General features: G+C 47.7%; 2 protein-coding genes across 3 annotated transcripts in view; one reads left to right on the top strand and one right to left on the bottom strand.

The window, feature by feature from the left end:
* The first annotated feature begins 4,104 nt into the window (after positions 1-4,104).
* On the top strand, positions 4,105-11,610 carry NIPAL4 (NIPA like domain containing 4). Of its 2 annotated transcripts, XM_054288055.1 has the most exons (7): positions 4,105-4,141; positions 5,779-6,027; positions 8,035-8,091; positions 9,034-9,124; positions 10,277-10,437; positions 10,536-11,119; positions 11,541-11,610. In XM_054288055.1, exons 1-7 carry the CDS (start codon positions 4,105-4,107, stop codon positions 11,550-11,552), a joined length of 1,191 nt encoding a protein of 396 aa, XP_054144030.1. In that variant the 3' UTR covers positions 11,553-11,610. The 2 variants fall into 2 exon arrangements, with proteins under 2 accessions (XP_054144030.1, XP_054144029.1); XM_054288054.1 differs by lacking the exon at positions 11,541-11,610 and having other exon boundaries at positions 10,536-11,140.
* Positions 11,611-12,686: 1,076 nt separating this feature from the next.
* Positions 12,687-18,109, bottom strand: part of ADAM19 (ADAM metallopeptidase domain 19) — a 32,001-nt gene continuing 26,578 nt past the window's right edge. Inside the window, exons 20-23 of the mRNA XM_054288103.1 lie at positions 18,034-18,100; positions 17,199-17,405; positions 15,712-15,858; positions 12,687-14,997 (exon numbers count right to left, since the gene is read on the bottom strand). Of these exons, the coding sequence (XP_054144078.1) occupies positions 14,923-14,997; positions 15,712-15,858; positions 17,199-17,405; positions 18,034-18,100 (496 nt within the window). The 3' untranslated portion in view covers positions 12,687-14,922. The remainder of the gene's footprint in view (positions 14,998-15,711; positions 15,859-17,198; positions 17,406-18,033; positions 18,101-18,109) is intronic.

Raw genomic sequence — 18,109 nt, 5'->3', positions numbered from 1 at the left:
GCCCAATATTTACTGATTTCAACATGGTTCTGTTACAGGGAATGGCAGAGAGGAGAGCAGGACTTTATTCCTGCATCAGCCACTGATACTGGGCAGGTGGTTTGGGTTTTATCCTTTCTCCCATCAAGATTTCTCTATTTTTTTTCTCTTTTTTTTTAACTAATTTTAGCTGCTGCGTCATGGACACCCCAGTTCTCACCCAGTGCTGAGAGCTCACATGGTCTCACTGGAGCCAGCAGCAATTCCTGCTTTGAGTATCAGGGTCCAAGGCTCTGAATTTCGAACAACCAGCCCTAAGGGAGCAGTATCAGATACAGGCCCCCATCTTTCTTCTTCCTAATGCTCCTAAATATGTTTACATCTCCAGATAAAAGTCTGCTTCCCCAATGGAGAGAACTGCTCATTAATGATTGCTTTATTATTTCAATAGCTTAACAAAATTACCCTTTCTGTGACCCCCTCTGCAAGTCAGGAGTGCCTTTCACATGCAGCTTTGCTTGATTTAGAGTTCTGATGCAAACGCCTCCAGATAAGAAGTCTGCAAACAAAGATCTGCTGATTGCGTGTCACTTCACCCACCGCTGTCCATCACCAGCCCACCGCTCCTGCTCTGCCAACATGTGGCTTTGTGGGGCCACAGTGACCTGGATAAATTGTTTAGCAACCCTGGGAGAAAGGAGCTGGGATGTATTTTATGGCCCCATGACCCTGGAGCACTCAGCTCAGAGCCACAGGTGTGTGCACTGGCATGGGGAGGGCAGAACTGCAAGGGTTGGAGCCCACCATGGCTGTGGCAGGCTTGGGAGCTGTCTCTGTTGGTGCTGTCTAAACTCTGGTGGCACCAGATGACAGCCTCAGCCACTGCAGATATGGTTACCTTGAGATAGGCTGAATTAAAAGCTGTCTGCTCATCAAAGTTCAATCTTTCAAACTTCGGGCACCCTTTCATGTAGTGCTGCAATCATCCAACACCAGGCAATTCCCTTAACCCCTGCCTTATCAAATCATTGCCAGAAGAAGGGTTCACCCTCTCTTTGAAGCAGCAAACAGTTCCTTGGATCTCTAAAACAATACAAAGCCAGAGCAAAAAATTACAAAACTGTTCAGAAACTTTCCACAGAAACCATGCCTAGCAGACATCCAAGGGCAAAAGTTTCCATCACCTGTTAGCAGGATACTTCCACCATTATTTTTAACAGAGGACAGTTGGTACTCAGTAAAACAGTAGTTTTCCATCACTTTTTCCAGAACAAGAGATGAGCAGACAGGAGCAGAGGTAAGAACAGCCTTTTGATGTTGCTGGAGAGGTTATTTGCATGCAAAGCTGCCTTGTTCTGCCCCCCAGATTCCAGTCAAGGTTTTGGCCTGCAAACCAGTATTTCAGGAGGAACTGCATTGCTAAAAGATGAGCTGCTATGGAAGACTCCCTGATTTCTGATGAGTTATTTTTAAGGCAGCATCTGATGTGAGTATCAACCCGTGAGGTCATAGCTTGGAGCTAAATTCCCTTAATTACAGCCTTCCCATTAAAACTAGGATATGAAGCAATAAAAGAGGCATTGGCTGCATCCCTGCTTTATTGTTATCAGTCTCAACTTGCCCTTGACTAAGCACAGAAGGCTCCGTGCCAACCCTACCTGGCTCTTTACTCCCATATTGCTGTACCCAGCCTTGCTAAATCCTTCAAATGCAACTCCTGTGACTTCGTGATTCCACAGCCTGCACCCCCCGCAGTCCCTGTGCCAGGAATGAGGAAATACGTGACACACTTTGGTCCATGGCTGATTTCAAAATCTCACTGAAGCTTCTCCCACCTCAATGTTGGCACCCAGGCACGCTCCCTCCCCAGTGTCTGATAGAGCCAGCTCACACTGCAGTGTCCCCTCCTTTTGGGGACATTTTGCTCATCTCATCTCCCTTCTCAGGATTTAGAATATCTTCTCTTGGAGGTCTCACCCCTTGTCAAATCCGGCAGAAGTGGCCCACAGACTCAAATTTATCTTTGGGGATGAAAAGGAATACATAAACATACATGTATGTGGTCACATCAGCCTTTCCCTTTAGGAAATCAAGCTGACAGGACAAGGTAAAGATGTGGTCCAAAGTGCCTTTTTCTTTTGCCTGCACCATAGATGAAGCTGCACCATGACCAAAAGGATTATTTTAACCCCAGATCCTTTCCATAAAAATTTTCTGCCTCCTTCATACCCCTTTGTGCTCAGTGAGAACAGATGTCAACAACACTCATCTGAAAAAGCTTGGAAATTATTTTGGACACAGTGTAACTGCCAATAACTACATCACAATTAGGCCTCCTTGGCTATGAGCAAGATCTCAGTGTGTTGGAAAAGGTCCAGCAAAGGGGAGAGCCCCAAGCACCAGAGTGAGCAGGCAGAGCAGCCTGTGAGGGGACAGGGGACACGAACTCCCCCAGCCAGCACTGCAAACAGCAAATACTTGTCCCTCTTCACCATCACACTCTTTCTCTGCAACCAGCCCTGTATTCACCCATTGCATGAATAGCTCCTAACCAGCATCAGCCAGTAAATTTACACAACAGAGGCCAAATCCCACCATCATTATCCTGCCCAGGGTCTTGTCCCTTTTGGTTGCATAATAAATAACAGCAGCAGAGGTTGCTCCAGGAACACTGATAAATTAGCACAAGTTTCATTTCCTACTTCAAAACCTGCTGCCATGTGATTTGGATTGATTATCAAGTGTCCTGTCATAAAGGGGAGGACGTGGGATTTGGCTGGCACAGTCTCTCCCAGCCAGTGACCCACAGGACTGTGATGGATGAACAGACTTGATTAAAATCAAATGACTCACAAAGCACTTGAGCATTACATTTCTCTTTGCTGGAGAAAACAGTTGCTCAGAGATAGGATCAGGCACTGAATGAAGGCGTCATGAGGTATTAGCAATGCTGCAGCCTGATAGTCTAAGGGCAATTCCTGTAGTAACAGGCAATTTATTTTATGGAGGGGGGGAAAAAAAGGCAATTTTTCAGACGTGTTCAATTCCTGCAAATCTTATATCTTTATATTGCCTTATGACAGGAACCCTTTCTACCTATAAATGTGGGTTTGCTGAAGCAAAGCTTTGTTTCACTATTGGTTTTATTTACCTCTGTTGACCTACAGCAGAGCCTGGAAACGAAAGGACTTTTCTATCAGCAATAGGTTTCTGTGTACACACAGAGCACAAATGCAGGAAGGGAGGTCGGCAGAGGAGGGTGGGGATGAAGGCAGAACAAGGGGGGTTGGCAGAGGAGGGTGACGATGAAGGCAAAACTGGTGTTCCTCACACTCTGAACCATTCACACACCAGAATCAGCAAGGGAGGCTTCAGCTGCCCTGGGAGGGGGAGCTGATGGAGGTTCCTCTTCTCCAGTCTGAACAAACCAAGTGACCTCCCTTGCTCTTCACATGGCTTCTCCTCCAGACCTTCACAATCTCCGTGGCCCTCCTTTGGGTGTTCCCCAACAACTTTATATCCTTCCTATATTTTTCAGCCCAAAAGGCTGAAAAACACCTCTAAGCTCGAGTCCAACCATTAACCTGACATTGCCACCTACATTTCTCTCGTTTTCCTTTAATTTCTATTTCCACCACACCTGTGTTCAGCCCCCGGCTTTGGGCACACCTGGGCTCACTCACACACCTCCGAGCCACCTCCTGCTGCCCCAGCGCCTTCTCCAGTCTCTGTAAAGAGGAAAACACCTTCCAAAGGAGAAACCCAGCGGCAGGAGCCTGGTCCCGGCTCTGTGCCAAGGGACAGAACCTCGTGGAGGTGCCACCGTACCGACCGGGCAGGCGGGGACGGGGATGGGGACAAGGGCTGAGAGGATGGGGACAAGAACTGGGAGGATGGGGACAAGGGCTGGGGATGCGGGGCTGGCCCAGAGGACCGTGCAAGGCTCCCCAGGGCACTGTGAGCGCTCCCAGCGCAGCGAGGGGCCGTGCCGGGCCGTGCCGTGCCGGGCCGTGCCGTGCCGGGCCGTGCCGTGCCGGGCGCGCCGGGGGAGGAGCGGGGCGGGCTCAGGTGTGCCCGGCCCTGCCCTCGGCCCGGGATGCGCTGAGCGGCCGGAGAACGAAGGCAATGGAGCCGCTGGAGACGAACAGCAGCTGCAGCAACGGTGGGTGCAGCCCCGGGGCAGCGGGACCGGCTCGGCTCGGCCCCGCTCGGAGCGCCGGGACCGGGCCAGGACCGGGCTGGGTCCGTCTCCGGGTCCGGGACAGCGCGGCCGCTCCGGCTCCGAGCCCGCCGAACCCCTCGGCCTCATTCATCCCACCGGCTTTGGGGCTATGCTCTGCTTTGGGTGGTTCTTTCTTCTCTTTCTTTTCTTTCTTTCTCTCTCTCTCTCTCTCTCTTTTTTTTTTTTTTTTTTTTTTTTTTTTTTTTTTTTTTTTTGACGTCTGTGTAGGAATGGGGAAACTCGAGCAGCCGGCACCACGCTCTGCCAGCTCTGAGTGCACGGAGAAGGCAGGAGTTGGGGTTTTTTTTTTTCCTTTAAGGATTACTTAATCCAGTCGGTAATCGCCTCTCATCCCGCTGCTTTGTGCTTGTACCTTGTGGAGATTTTTACCCAGCCCAGGAGGCAAGTTCCCCCCCTTATTCCCCAGGAAATACTTCCACGATAAAAAATGTTTTTCCTAGTAGGAAAAAAAGTATTATTAGGGAACCCTTGGAAACTCATCTAGAAAGTCACTGCTATTTTTTCCTTTAGAAAAACGTTTATAGCCAAATCCTAAACCTCAGCTGTGTGTTCCAGGGCCAGGGATTGCAGCTACTTAAGATCTAAGCCAGGCTCCTGGTTCAGGAAAAATGTGGGGCCCATGCCCAGGCTCCTGACACTGCTGGGAGCAGTTTAGCCATTCCACACTTCTGCCTGCAGAGACACAAATACTTGCTCTATAATTCCTATGTGAGTTCAGGGGAAAAAAAAAAAATTGAAGTCTTTTACTACAAAGAGACTTTTGTTCTCCACCTGGCTGCTCTGTTGCTCATGGTCACAGTCACTACACTTGGAGTGAAGATTGCAATAGAAAGATGTGCTGGGTGTGGTAGGAGTGTCAGGGGAGGAAGAAACTCAGCAATTTCCCGCCCCCACACACCAGCACACCTTGGCCAGGGCCACAGGGCTGCAGTGCTTTGGTGTTAGCAGCAGAACACTGCCTGCTCTCATCCTTCCACACTGGCAGGACTGGGTTTGCTTTACGAGCTCTCAGGGAACCTGCAAATAGGTAGAATACAACCATTGAGGAAATTAATTGTCCAAGATGAACCTGATGTCGTCTTATGACACAGCTCAGCACACAGAGTAGGAACAGAGGCACATTTACAGTGTTGGCATCTCTCCACATTAAACCCAAAGTTACAACTGCAGATGAGCTGGCAGGTGTGAGGATTAGTTGGCTGGAAAGCAGCAAAGCCTTTGGATCAACAAGGTTAAGTGTGGATAAGGCCTAGTTTAACTCTATAACATTGGAATTTGGTGGAGAGACTCTGGCTTATATATTTGGAAATTCAAATTATTTTTAGAGGTCCTTCTAGATTCATCCAGTGTCAAAGAGAAGCTTGAACTGCAGGCCATAAATCTGTCAGACAACACCCTGCCATTTCCTTTCCACGTGTGAGTAAAGAGGTGTCCTGAGCTTTGGGTGCTGTTAGGGTGACAGCATGGGTGGCTGTGCAGGGGGACACCTGGATGAGCCTAGGGGAGGAGGGACACTGTTGGTAGTCATGTCAGTAATTTGCTGTTGTATCTCCAAGGGTCTCTGATCACCCTTTCGTGCCTTTCCCACCGGGCTGTGTGCCAAGTGATCAGCAGTGCTGTCCCAGCTGAGTCCATCCAGGACAATGGCACTTCAGACAGCTCCTGGATAACTCGGCTGGAAAACAACTATGGATTCTACATTGGCCTGGGCTTGGCTGTCTTCTCCAGCTTCCTCATCGGGAGCAGCGTCATCCTCAAGAAAAAGGGGCTGCTAAGGCTGGTGGAGAAGGGAGGCACCAGGGCAGGTAAGGCTTCCATGGGGGCAGGAGGGACCACCTGTTCCTAGGACTACACACACACTCCAAATTTCAGCACTCATGAGGCAAGGGGGCACCTCTGGGTACAGTCAGTCTTCCATCAGCAATGTAAATAGGAGCTTTTGTGGAGGCATCTCTGTGTGTGAGAGCCAGACAGCAGTGCTATGTGGGAGCTGAGGAGCTAATTTACAGCCCTGGTATTGGAAAGGAGTTAATTTACAGTCTGTGTATTGGAAAGGAGCTAATTTACAGAGCCCTGCGCTGGAGGAGCTTGGCTAAAAGCAGTGTTCTTCTGCCTGGCACCACAAACAGCAAGGGATGGTCCTGTGAGATCAGAGGTGTCCCCATGGCAGAGCAGTGCGTGCCATCGCTCAGGCCAGGAGCAAGCAGAGTGCCAAAAGCTCTCTGAAAAGGGTCCCTTTGCACAAAGCTGCAGCTCACAGCCATGCCCCAGCCCAGAGCAGAGCAGCACAGCCCCGACCCCACTCTTGCTCTCAGTGAAGCACCAAAGGCAGCTTTGGCACCGAGACTCGTACGCAGCTCCGCGTGCTTGGGTTGCTTGGATTGCAGGAGTGTGTGAAGGCAGGACAGACAGGCTCTGTGGGAGCTCTGTGGTTGCAGGAGGGATCCTTTGGAGCTCTGTTGCACAACAAGCTGCAGATAACTTTCCTCTAGCACCAGACTCTCAGGGCGAGGCGAGTGTTTATGTGTACACACACACACACACACATATATATGGTGGAGCAGCACTGCCTGGAGCAGAATTGCACTGTGGAATTGGACACATCCCATCAGCATTGCAAACATGCTCCAGCAGCAGGGTAAGTCCTACCTGGCAGCTGACCTACTTGCATAACTGCAAAACAGAGCAATGATAATTAAATTACTGCTGCTTCCCTGTTCTGGCCTAGGAACAGTTCTTAAATAATCTTTCAGATTAAATAAATATCACCATCCCCATTGTACTTTGTGCCCATATGGGGACACAGAGGCATGGAATGATGAAGTGACTGTCCAGAAACAACCAGCAAAGCTGCCAACAGCAGCTGAATCACTGAGTAGTCTCAGGACCATCTCCATCCTCTGTCACTGGGCTGAACACACAGCTGCTGAACACAGATGGGTTTGCTTTTTGACATTATACTTGCACAATGAAATATCAGTATTGCTTCAACTGTAGATGTCTCTCTCCTCCTTCCCTCCATGAACTCTTGCCACAGCAGCGCCATGTGAGTAAAACAAGAGCAAACCCCTCCTCGTTTTTCAGAACGTTTAACGTTCTGAGAGGAATTGGAGATTAATGACAGAAAATTGCAGCTGACAGAAAGAGTTCTTGGGAAAAAACCCAACCAAGCAAAAAGACCCTAAAACAAATAAACCAGCAATTTCTGAGGAATACCAGAGCATAACATTTGAACTTCATCATTTATGGAGTGGTTGAGGAACCAGAAGAGGCTGAACTCTAGCAAAATATTTTTCCCTGTGTCCTGAAGTCTTCCTGTTCAACTCTTCATTGCCCTTGTCCTATCTTGCCCTTGTAATCTCTCAGTGCCAGTGTGTCACCCCTGCTATGTGAGCACATCACTTTTCTCCAAGGCAGGTCAAACACTGCTGGTACTGACAGCTCCAGTTGGGTCAGATTTATAAAAATCATGAGCTCTCCCTGACCCAGCAAAACCAGGGCTCACCATGTCAGCAAGATCAAATTCCTTGTGTCCAGCAGCCTGTGGGTTAGGACCAGAATTTGATTTATCAAAAGCATGGGCTCTCCCTGACCCAGCAAAACCAGGGCTCACCATGTCAGCAGGCTCAAACTCCTCGTGTCCAACAAACTGTGGGTTAGGACCAGAATTGGATTAGCTCCAATTAGCTCCAGTCTATTCTTCCCTGTTCTTTGTCACACTCTTCCCCTTGCAATTTATCCCTCTCCAAAGGGACATTCTCATCTCTTGCTCTGAAGAATGTGGTTGTTAACTCCTGCATTTTCTTCCCCAGGAGATGGAGGCCATGGCTACCTAAAGGACTGGCTCTGGTGGGCTGGCTTGTTAACCAGTAAGTAGGAGCTGTTTCCCTGGGTTTGCAGCTTTTCCAGGCTCTGTCCCTGTGAACGAGGTGTGGAACAAACTGAGCATGGTGTTTAAAGCCTGTTTTCTGCTGAGTTCCCCCATCCTCAGCAGAGGTTCCTCAGGCAGAGGAGAGGCAGTGATCCCTGCAGGATCTCCCTCTCCCATCCTCCTGCAGGACTGGCAGGACCTGCTGGCTCAGTTGTACCTGATCAAAAGCATGGAAAGCCAGGTTTTAATAGGGCAGCTGGCAGGTCTGCCTGTGTACCAGGCACAGGGCAAACAGCCTCCCCTGAGTGCCTGGGGGAGCAGGGCGCTGGAGTTTCCTGCTGCAGCACAGGGAGATAACAAAGAGGTATTGCCAGCACCTCCTTCCTTGAAAAAACTTGTTTTCCCTTAAAATCTGCATTTCCTCTTTGTATCTCCTAAAATTGAACTCAAAGCTTTACAGTATATCCTAAAATTGGACTCGAAGCTGCAGGGAGAGCAGCAGATTTTATGAGAGGCTGTTTCAGAGCCCTCTTTTCTGCCTCTCACTCTCAAGGTGCCCCCGCCTGGCTCTGTCCTCGCTGCTCAGGGACAGGGACAGCCAGAGGGGACACCACAGCCCCAAGGACAGGTGTGGAGCTGTCCTTACCACCCCTCCCTTGTACCCCCACACAGCCTGGCTGGGCTGGGGGTTCCTGAGCCCTGACCTGGCCAAGCCCTGGCACCCCCTGCCCTTCCCATGGAGGGGTTCCCTCTCCAGAGGTACCTTTTTTAATTAGAAATAGATTGTCACCCACTACCTGCCCCTGTTTAGCAGCAGGATGAAGCCCCCAGAATAAAACCCACTCTCCAAGTGACATCTTGCTGGTTTGCAAACCCCCAAGGGAAAATGCAGAAAGTGCTCTGTAACTCACTGGTATTTATTTTTCTTGTGTTTGTTTAGTGGGTGGAGGGGAAGCTGCCAACTTTGCTGCCTATGCCTTTGCTCCTGCAACTATTGTCACGCCTCTGGGGGCTCTGAGCGTGCTCATAAGGTGATTTTTGTGTCTATAAATTGAAATTTGCCTTTTTTTTTTTCTTGTTTGCCTGTTTGACTTGTAAAAATAGACTTGAAGGGATACTAATGATTTATGATTTATTTTGCCCAAAATAAAAAAAGTCTTAGTGTTTTCTAAAAAACACTTTAACACTTGTTGTCCTTTTGAGGGATCACTTGGGAACCATTGAATTAAGCAGCTTGCCCATCTGGAAATGCTGGATGTGTAGAGCAACCACATACACTGCAGGTTAAATTATTGCAAATATCTGCATTACTTCATTCCTTATTCCAGCTCTTTAACCACTCAGGATTGGTGGGGTTTTAATGTTTGTTTGGTTGGTTGGTTTGTTTTGTTTTTGCAATCAAGAGTACTAAACATTTAAAGGGGTCAAAAATACCAGACTTGTTTTCCAATTGCCTTTCACCTGCCTTTTATTTTATAATCTTTTAGGGTCCTCTCATGTTGCAGGGTTTTATATTTCTGGCTGTTCCCAAAAGGGCTGAAACCCTATTTAATTTTCTTATTTTTAAATAGGAAGTTCCACCAAAATACATTAAGCTACTTAAGGTTTTATAGAAAGACTGTATTGTGAAATGCATAAGCAAACTGAGAGTTAGGACTGCTCTGGTGTCTTGTCCCAGATTTCTTTTGGACAACAACTAGATATTTTTGTAGATATATCTGTAGCCCCAGTACTTTCAGAGTTTCTCTGTTTCTCTTTCTAATGACTCTCATAATTAAGTTAAAATTAACATAGCTTTTTTGTTGTTAGGTTCAGGTTTTTTCTCTGTTACACTGGCCCTTGAAGTAATTTTCTTGAGCACTAAAAGCTTCATAATGCTCAGCAGCTCCTGAATAATTCTGCCGACCCTGAAAAAATATTTCTGAGGATGTGCTAAAACATTCAGCGTTTTTGCACCTTGCTGACACAAGAGCTGTGATCCACAGGTCACACCTGCACCTCTGCAGGTTCAGCTGGGATTGTGCATTAACCCACTGGAATCCAACTAATTTACACCAAAATTGTGTCCTTGTATCACATGGAAGCATTCTTAACTTTCCTAGAGCTGCTGCTCCTTCTTTAAAGGAGTGCAGAGCACCGGGTGATGTTTTTCTGTCCGGCTGATGTTTTTCTGTCCCATGCAGTGCCATTCTGTCATCATATTTGCTCGGAGAACGGCTCAACCTGCTGGGAAAGCTGGGCTGCCTGCTGAGCCTGGTGGGCAGCACTGTGATGGTCATACACGCCCCAGAGGACGAGGAGGTCACCACTCTGGAGGAAATGACTTCCAAGCTGAAGGAGCCGGGTACGCAGCCAGCCTCGCTTTCCCTCTCGTGGCCAGGCAGTGCAAACCTCTCGTCATGCCCTCTGCTGGAGTTTTGAGTTCTTCTCTCCCTCCTGCAGGTTTTCTGGCTTATGCTGCAATCCTCCTGGCTCTCTGCTTCCTCCTGATCTTCTACCTCGCCCCCCGTTACGGCCAGAGCAACATCCTCATCTACCTCGCCATCTGCTCCGTTATCGGCGCCTTCTCCGTGTCCTCCGTCAAGGGCTTGGGAATTGCCATCAAGGGCTTCTTTGCTGGCCAGCCTGTGCTACAGAACCCACTGACCTGGATCCTGGTCATCACGCTGGTGGCATCCATCACCACACAGATCAACTACCTCAACAAGTCTCTGGACATTTTCAACACCTCTTTGGTGTTCCCCATCTACTATGTGCTGTTCACCACCATCGTCATCACCACTTCCATCATCCTCTTTAAGGAGTGGGTCACCATGACTGTGGTTGACATCATTGGGACAGTCTGTGGCTTCCTCACCATCATTTTGGGGGTGTTTTTACTCCATGCTTTCAAAGACATGGACGTCAGTTTTGGGAATTTACCCCAAGTCCTTCAGAACGAAGAGCCAGCGCCGGTCACCAGAGATGACAAGAACATCCTGATAGAGGTGGACAACTCCAGCATTGCCCCAGAGGACAAACCCAAAGTATTCATGCTCTGCACTTAGGGGGTGACATGCAGGGGACTGGAGGTTGGGTGATGTCAATATTCCAGATGCCAGGGGAAAAATTCAAAAAGGAAAAGCAGAAAATAAAATAAACAGTGTCTTTTCCAAAGTCAAATCTTTCTCCAGACTTTTGGACGGGATCTCTGTCATGATGTGGCAGCAAGGGGAGTGTTTAATCCTCTCTGGGCCCTAATACATGCAGCCACTGGAGACAAAAATCCTCTAGAAATATGATAGTGCTGTAACAAAGCTCCTCTCTGAGGCCCCTTCCCTCTCTTATTCTTGGCAGGACTGATGTTTACCCTTCTCTCCTTCCCCCGGGTGGCCATTGATGTCTTTGTTTCCAGGCCTTGATGGATCATTGATTAGTGCTTTTTGTCTTTTTTTGTTTCCTTTCTAGGCACTTGCATGAACTCTAAAATCCACACCAGCGTCTGGAGAGGAGGTGAGAGACAAGGACTGATCAGTGCTGCTCAGACTCTGCTCATCCATGTTTAATCACCTGCTCTGCAAACAGGGGGACAAGAATATTGGTGAATATGGGCAAAACACGGTGAATTTTGCAAAAGCTGCTCACTCAGGCTCAGGGGCAGGACTGAAGCCATGAAGTGTTTTCACAGAGAGATCTTTTTCAGCTTTTGGTTATTTTTGTGAGGTGCAGGAGTTTCCCTGAAGCAGTGTTAATTATTTTTATTTGTTTGGGTTTGTTTTTTTTTTCCCAGAGCAGCTCTGGTGTCCAGGCCTTGGTGAAGTTGCTGGGACTGACCCAGACCCCACCTGAGGAAGGGCAATTCCTGCTCAGGCTGGTGAGCTCTGGCAGGGTTAAAACCCCATGTCAAGAGAAACTCTACCACCGACTCCAAGACTTCTTGTGACAATTTTTTCAGTCTGAAAGACCAAGTGGCTGTAAATACAAAGTATTTTTTCCCTCAGGAAATATCTTGAGCTTGAAACCCCCCCCCAAATTCTTTGAGCCCCATGAGGTGTCCTGCTGTCGTCTGAGATGCTCACCTGATTATACCTGGGTGTGAGCATCACTGAGTAAATATATTGTGGGGCTTTGGGAGAGAATATGATCCAATCTCCTATTTTAATAACATTTCAGTGCTATCTTTTTGGAATGTGGAAAGGGAAATAAAGGGTTTTTTCAAAATAAAAGAAAAGTTGCAGGTCTATCTGAAAGTTTTTCATTATTTCATGTTACTAGTGTAGCCCTAAAGGATAAAGAGGCTGAGGGACAGCTGAGAACAACAGAAAAAGCATCTGGAGCAGAGTAAAACTGCAGCGACCTCCTTTGGTGGCAGAAAATAATCCAAGTCACTCACTCCAGCTTTGGTTTTGGCATCCTAATCAGTGTGATGCTTGATGCATTTTATTTTAGAAAATGGCTGTAAATGGGACTCATCTGTCTTCACTCCAGAAGTACATTTCATTAAAGCAATCCTGCCATCCCTGGAGAAATGCCATGTAGAAAATGAAGATTTGAACTGAGGTCATGAAATAATAGACAGTGAAAGAGTATTTGTTAATGACAACCAACAAATTTTATTAAAACTAGGCAAAAGGCACAATGAATGGCATTCTTCAAGTATTTGCATAGATGCATAGAGAGCATTGTTGTAAACCGTTAACATGAGGACATAGAAGAAAGTGAGATGTATTTGTTATAAGTTCTCCCAAGTAATATTATCTTTCAAAAAATCAGGTTTAACATCTTTTACTCCTCCTGCAGTTCCCCTGGTCTCAATCACTCAACTTGCACACATCTGAAAATTTAATAGGACTCTAAAACTACCTTTTGGAGATTTTTGTGATATTCCAGCAATAAAGTTTTCTACTAGAGTTTGGGCATGTCCAGTTGTTCTCTGAGCATTGTGTGTCTGGGGGCATTTTTTGAAACCTTGAACCCATGCTCACATGAAATTCAGTGAAAATAATTTTAGTGACTTTTAGTGGTCATTTGCTGAAGATCAAGGGTTGGAGCAGGAGTGCTGCTGCCCTCAGTGAGGGTTCAGCTGTGAGATCAAGTTCTTGTGGTTGAATCAACAATTACAGAGTTTGTACAGCCCTGCTGCACTGTGAGCAGCCAAACCTGCCATTACATACCAAGAAACAAGTTTGGGGATTGTTAGAATACACATTTTTATGTGTAATATACCCTAAATATTGAAAAAGACAAAGATTAGAGAGCTGTTGTCTTTTACTTGCCCTCTCTTATTTCAGAAAGAAGTTTTTTAGATTGGTTTGTTTTCCAGGCACATAGAAGGTAAGAAAAGGTCTAAAATTGGTAAGATGAGGAATAATCTGTGAGAATTTCAAGACACACCATGTGAACTGTTTCCTTGTGGAGAAAGAGGTAGTAAAGTTGTGAAAACTAGTGTGACTTAAGTCATCCTACACATACACTACTACATATAACTACAAATTTAATGTTTATTAAATTGGGGTTTATCTGGGATTTCTTTAATGAGTAGATCTTAGGGAATGAGAACCAGCAAACAAGACTCATTTTCTTTATGCCAATAATGCAGTTTCTTACATGTGGAGCAGCAGTCATGCTCTTTGAGGATTTGTCCATAATAAATCAGACACAAGAGGACTGTTGTAACTGCAGCTCCAGATTTCCCTGTGTTCTCCTAGGAAATAATTTCAAGGAAAAAAAAAAATCTGGCACAACAGAAGGTCTTATTTTAAAATCCTGAGGAAAAAAATTCCAAAAAACACATACAAAAGCCAAACTATTATGAGAAGAAAAAAACTAAACTCATAAGGGAGGGTCCTCAGGGTCAGAACCATCAGCTGCTTAAAGTGCACACAGACAGCTCTCTCCATCCATGGCCTGGAAGAAAAGCCTGGAGTAAGAGAGCTGCCCTACAAAAGCACCATGTGTTGTGTTAATAGTTCAGCTGCTTCACCACCTGGGCATTTTCCAGGTAGGTTTCTCAGTGGTTTGGGGAGCAGACAGCCCATGCTGAGTTACAGCTCAGTGCAGAAACATCTCCTGCTGCCGGTACCGCACGCTGCAGAGGGGCCTCAGCACTGCCTTCTGCTCTGCACCTGGGCCAGAGGGGCCCTGTCGTACCTTCAGTGTGTCCTGATGACCTGGATGGAGCTCACGGGCCCTGCTGGGGCTGCTTTGGGGATCTACAGCACCAGGGCAAGACAAGCGAGTGGTTGCAATGTTCCTGCTGAAGAGTGTTACGTGGGGAAAATCATGAAATAAAAAATAATCCCCTCTGCTGAAGCTGACCAAAATCCACAGTGGCCCCACAAATTATAGTTCCACAGTTGGCTCCCTGTTGGGGCCCCACTTGCCACCCCCTGTAAACAGAGAATAAACTGAAGAATGTTATCACCAGCTGCTCTCCCCAGAGGCAGTGGGTTCTGTATAGCACCAATATGCTCCTGCAGCTGCCTGAGGGGGCTGAGGAAGCCAACAGGGCCCACATGAAAGCCCATCAAGGCCAGCACCTGCACTTACAGCTTTTTCTCCCTGGTAATACTTAAATAAATGATTAAAAACACGTGGAAACCCCCATCAACCCCCATCCCTGCAGTGGATATTGCACAACAATATTTAAATACCGTACAAACGAGTCATCCCTACGTGGAAAAGGCAGAGAGGGCCCAGCTGAGCCTGGCGTGTACCTGGGGCACCCCTGCCATGCCTGGTGAGTCACAGGGGGAGCAGGGCTGGGGCAGGAGGAGGGGAGCTGAGGCACTGTCCGTGGCAGTGAAGGTGTGAGAGTGTTTTTGGTGATGAAGGCCAGGCACAGGCTGCCTCAGGAATGCCCACGGGAGCCTGACTGTCCCACGTGCAGGTTGTTCACTGCTCCAGCTCTCCAGGCACCAGCACCCTGGGTGAGATGGAAAAGGGGGGAAAGAAGAGGAGTGAGCACTGATGGAAGAACAAGCACTGTCCTTGTCTTCTCCTGGAGCTGATGTTAGCCTGTCTGCATTCACAGCCCAGTGCATTACACAGGAATGCATCTCCCACAAGGAGGTTCCTGCAGTTTCTCCATTTTTCACAGCATAGTGCAGGCTGGAGACACCTAACTGTGCTGTGTGGAGATGTTTTGTGTTCCCAGAGCACTGAACTCAGTGCCTAGAAGTCCCTTATGAAGTCCTGTATTCAGGATGATTTTTGTGAAACACTCCTTGCAGAGAATGCATCTCCTTAGCCACAGCTAGAGAGGCTGGAAAGAATTTTTGTTCTTTACTGGAATCTTCAAGTCTTGTGTGAATCTTCATGTTTTGCTGTTCTTCACTAACACTTCTGGGTCCCACAGCCCTTGACCCTGCTGCTCTGCCCCACTCACACAAATGCTTTGCCTGAGGAAGTGTTCAGGGCTGTGGAGGAATGAATTCACTGTTTTGCTCAACTCCCTGAATTCTTAATGTGAAACAGGTAAAACCAGAGACCCCTGCAATAAAGGTGACCAACCCACAGCCTCTCTGTGTCCCCCACCTGGGCTGTGCACTAAGGTGTTCTGCAGGCTGATATTCCCTTCAGTGTTTTTATTCCCCAGGGGTGAATTCCAGGGTTTCCCACCAGCCCTCCCAGTGCCTACCTGTGCCACAGGCTGGAGGTGCCCAGGGGCTCTGCTGTGCCCAGGGGGCAGTGGCACAGCAGGGCTGCTCCCCTGCCAGCCTCTGGACCGGGATGGGATGGGGTTTGCTGGCAGAGCTCTCTGGGGTGGCCGTGGCCTTGAAATATCCTACAGAAGAAAAAAGTAATTTCAAAATTAAGCCTTAAGTTTTGGCAGTAATAAGTAACCTGTGTTCCAGAGCCTTTTTAATTAGCCACATTAACTGATGCACTTCATGGCTGGAAGCAAGTTCCACACACATACACTCACTGTTTGTTTGCCCATACAATGCCTGTAAACATTATATATGTGCATGTTCTTGTGCCCATACAAACACACACACACCCACAAGCAGTTATTATTTGTTTGTGCACACAGCTGTCCCTAATAGGATGCTCAGAGCATTATATTTTCCATTCATCTAATGAATTTCAGTGGAAAGCATGTCCCAGGGGAAGAAGTTACCCCCACAAGAGCCAATTGCCTGTTGTTGCTCAGGGTCTGTGCTAAGCTGCTGCCTTACAGGTGTTGATTTAACAAACACAGCTGCACTCGTGACTTGGAGGGCACCCAAAACCCTGCAGTCTCCTCAGACTATGCATAAATGCAATGCTTGATGGCTTGGGGATCTATTGCTCTCCAAGGAACTTGCCCTGTGACTCCAGGAAGGACAAGGCAGACTAAATTCCACTGACTGCCAAGTCTGAAGAGCTCCTATAGGAATAGCAAGAGAGCAAATCTGGCAGATGCTGCAAACATCCAGGAAGGCCAATGCAACTAGCAAAAAGTGACATTAGTTATTTCCCCTTTGTCTTCCCCAACTCGTGGCTCTCCACTAACCCAGAAACAGCCAGGTTTCTTGTGGAAATCCTATGAAAAGTATTCCATCCCATAAGGCTGACTGAGATAAAGAGACTGGATGTGTTGGGGAGGGAACACAAAGGAGATCAGGGGGAACTTGTCAACAAGCAGCTGGGAAGGATACCTATTCCTTACTGACAGCACTCAGCTTCCTGCTTTTGTTTTAGTTTTCTTTCCTGCTGAAGTGCCGGCTGTTCACAGGAACAATGCACTAGAAACAAACCCCATTCCCTAAGATTTTGCTCCATAGGGTTTGTTTTCCTCTGTGTCCTTCAGAGAGAGACTGCCTGGGAACCAGCCTCTTGCTACTTTTGCTTCTTTGGGGGCCCCAATAAAATAATATTATTTTGCAAAATGGATTGAAGTCAGTCTGAGTGATTTACCATCTTTCCAATAAGAATGTGGGGTCCATAATAAGTTTTGAACAGAGCTGCCAGCAAAAGAAATAAATATTTCCTTTAAACTCTCAGAATAACCCCATGGACAGGAAGCTCACATAAGATGGGGTCAGTTTGGGTCAAGACTAACAGTTCCCCCAGGGTGAGAGGCCTCACCAGAACAAGCCTGCCATCAAACAGCACCTACAGGGCAGCAGCACGAGTCCATACCTGAGAGGTTGGGGGTTTGGGAGCAGGAGGAGCTGGCCTGCTCGGGGGTATCCTCCTGGGAATGTCCTTGGGAAGCTCTGGGATCACAGGCTGCCCTCCACTGCAGCTCGGGCTGCCAGGGAAGGGGGGTGGCTGCTGCCTGCTCATCTGGAGCCCCAGAGCTTGCTGAGAAGGAGGCTTGGGTGGGATTTCAGGGAAGCCAATCACCTGTGCAGAAAAACCACAAATCCTCATGTATTTCCACTTCAAACCACCCTTTGTACTTACTGCGACGCTTCTGAGGATCTACGTGAGGTCTCTGAGCCACAAGAGTGGAAAATATTGCCTGCAACACCACAATGTGTGCGTGTGTAAAACCAGTCTGTGTGTGTGTGTGCAACACCAGTATGTGTGTGTTTGTGTGTGTGTAACACCAGTATATGTGTGTGTGTGTGTGTGTGTGTCTGATAGGTGTTCGTTAGATGGACTGGGACAACTTAGGATCATGATGCAGAAATGGATATCAAGACAACAGAATAACCCAGGCATCAGTGTGACACTTGCAAATAAACCCAGGGTTTGCCATTTCTCCAGTTTTGAGATGGGGGATGTGACAACAGAGGATCCAGCAGGAGAGACAAGTAGCCACACAAGTCTGGTAAAATCCCAGCTCCTGCCTTTGAGGAAATCACCAGGAACAGGAGCTACACAGCTACCACTGACTTTCAGCCAGGGATGATGTCTGTCTCCTTTTCCCATCCTTTGATAAAACCACTCCCCAATTCCAGGGAAACCCCATCCCACACCTTGGGGCAGCTGCATCTCTGCCCTGCAGGTGGAAGGACCCTGCCCCTACCTTCCTCTGCTGCTGGGGGGTTCTCAGCTTGAAGGCAGGGTTTGCATGCCCAGTTCCAGAGGTGTCACTGACAAAC

The sequence above is a fragment of the Melozone crissalis genome, unplaced genomic scaffold (assembly GCF_028551555.1).
Source record: "Melozone crissalis strain CALT ecotype California unplaced genomic scaffold, PUWL_Pcris_2 ptg000061l_1, whole genome shotgun sequence".
Lineage (NCBI taxonomy): Eukaryota > Metazoa > Chordata > Aves > Passeriformes > Passerellidae > Melozone > Melozone crissalis.
Note: the sequence above shows the minus strand (reverse complement) of the source record. Positions and strands in the feature narration are given on the sequence as shown.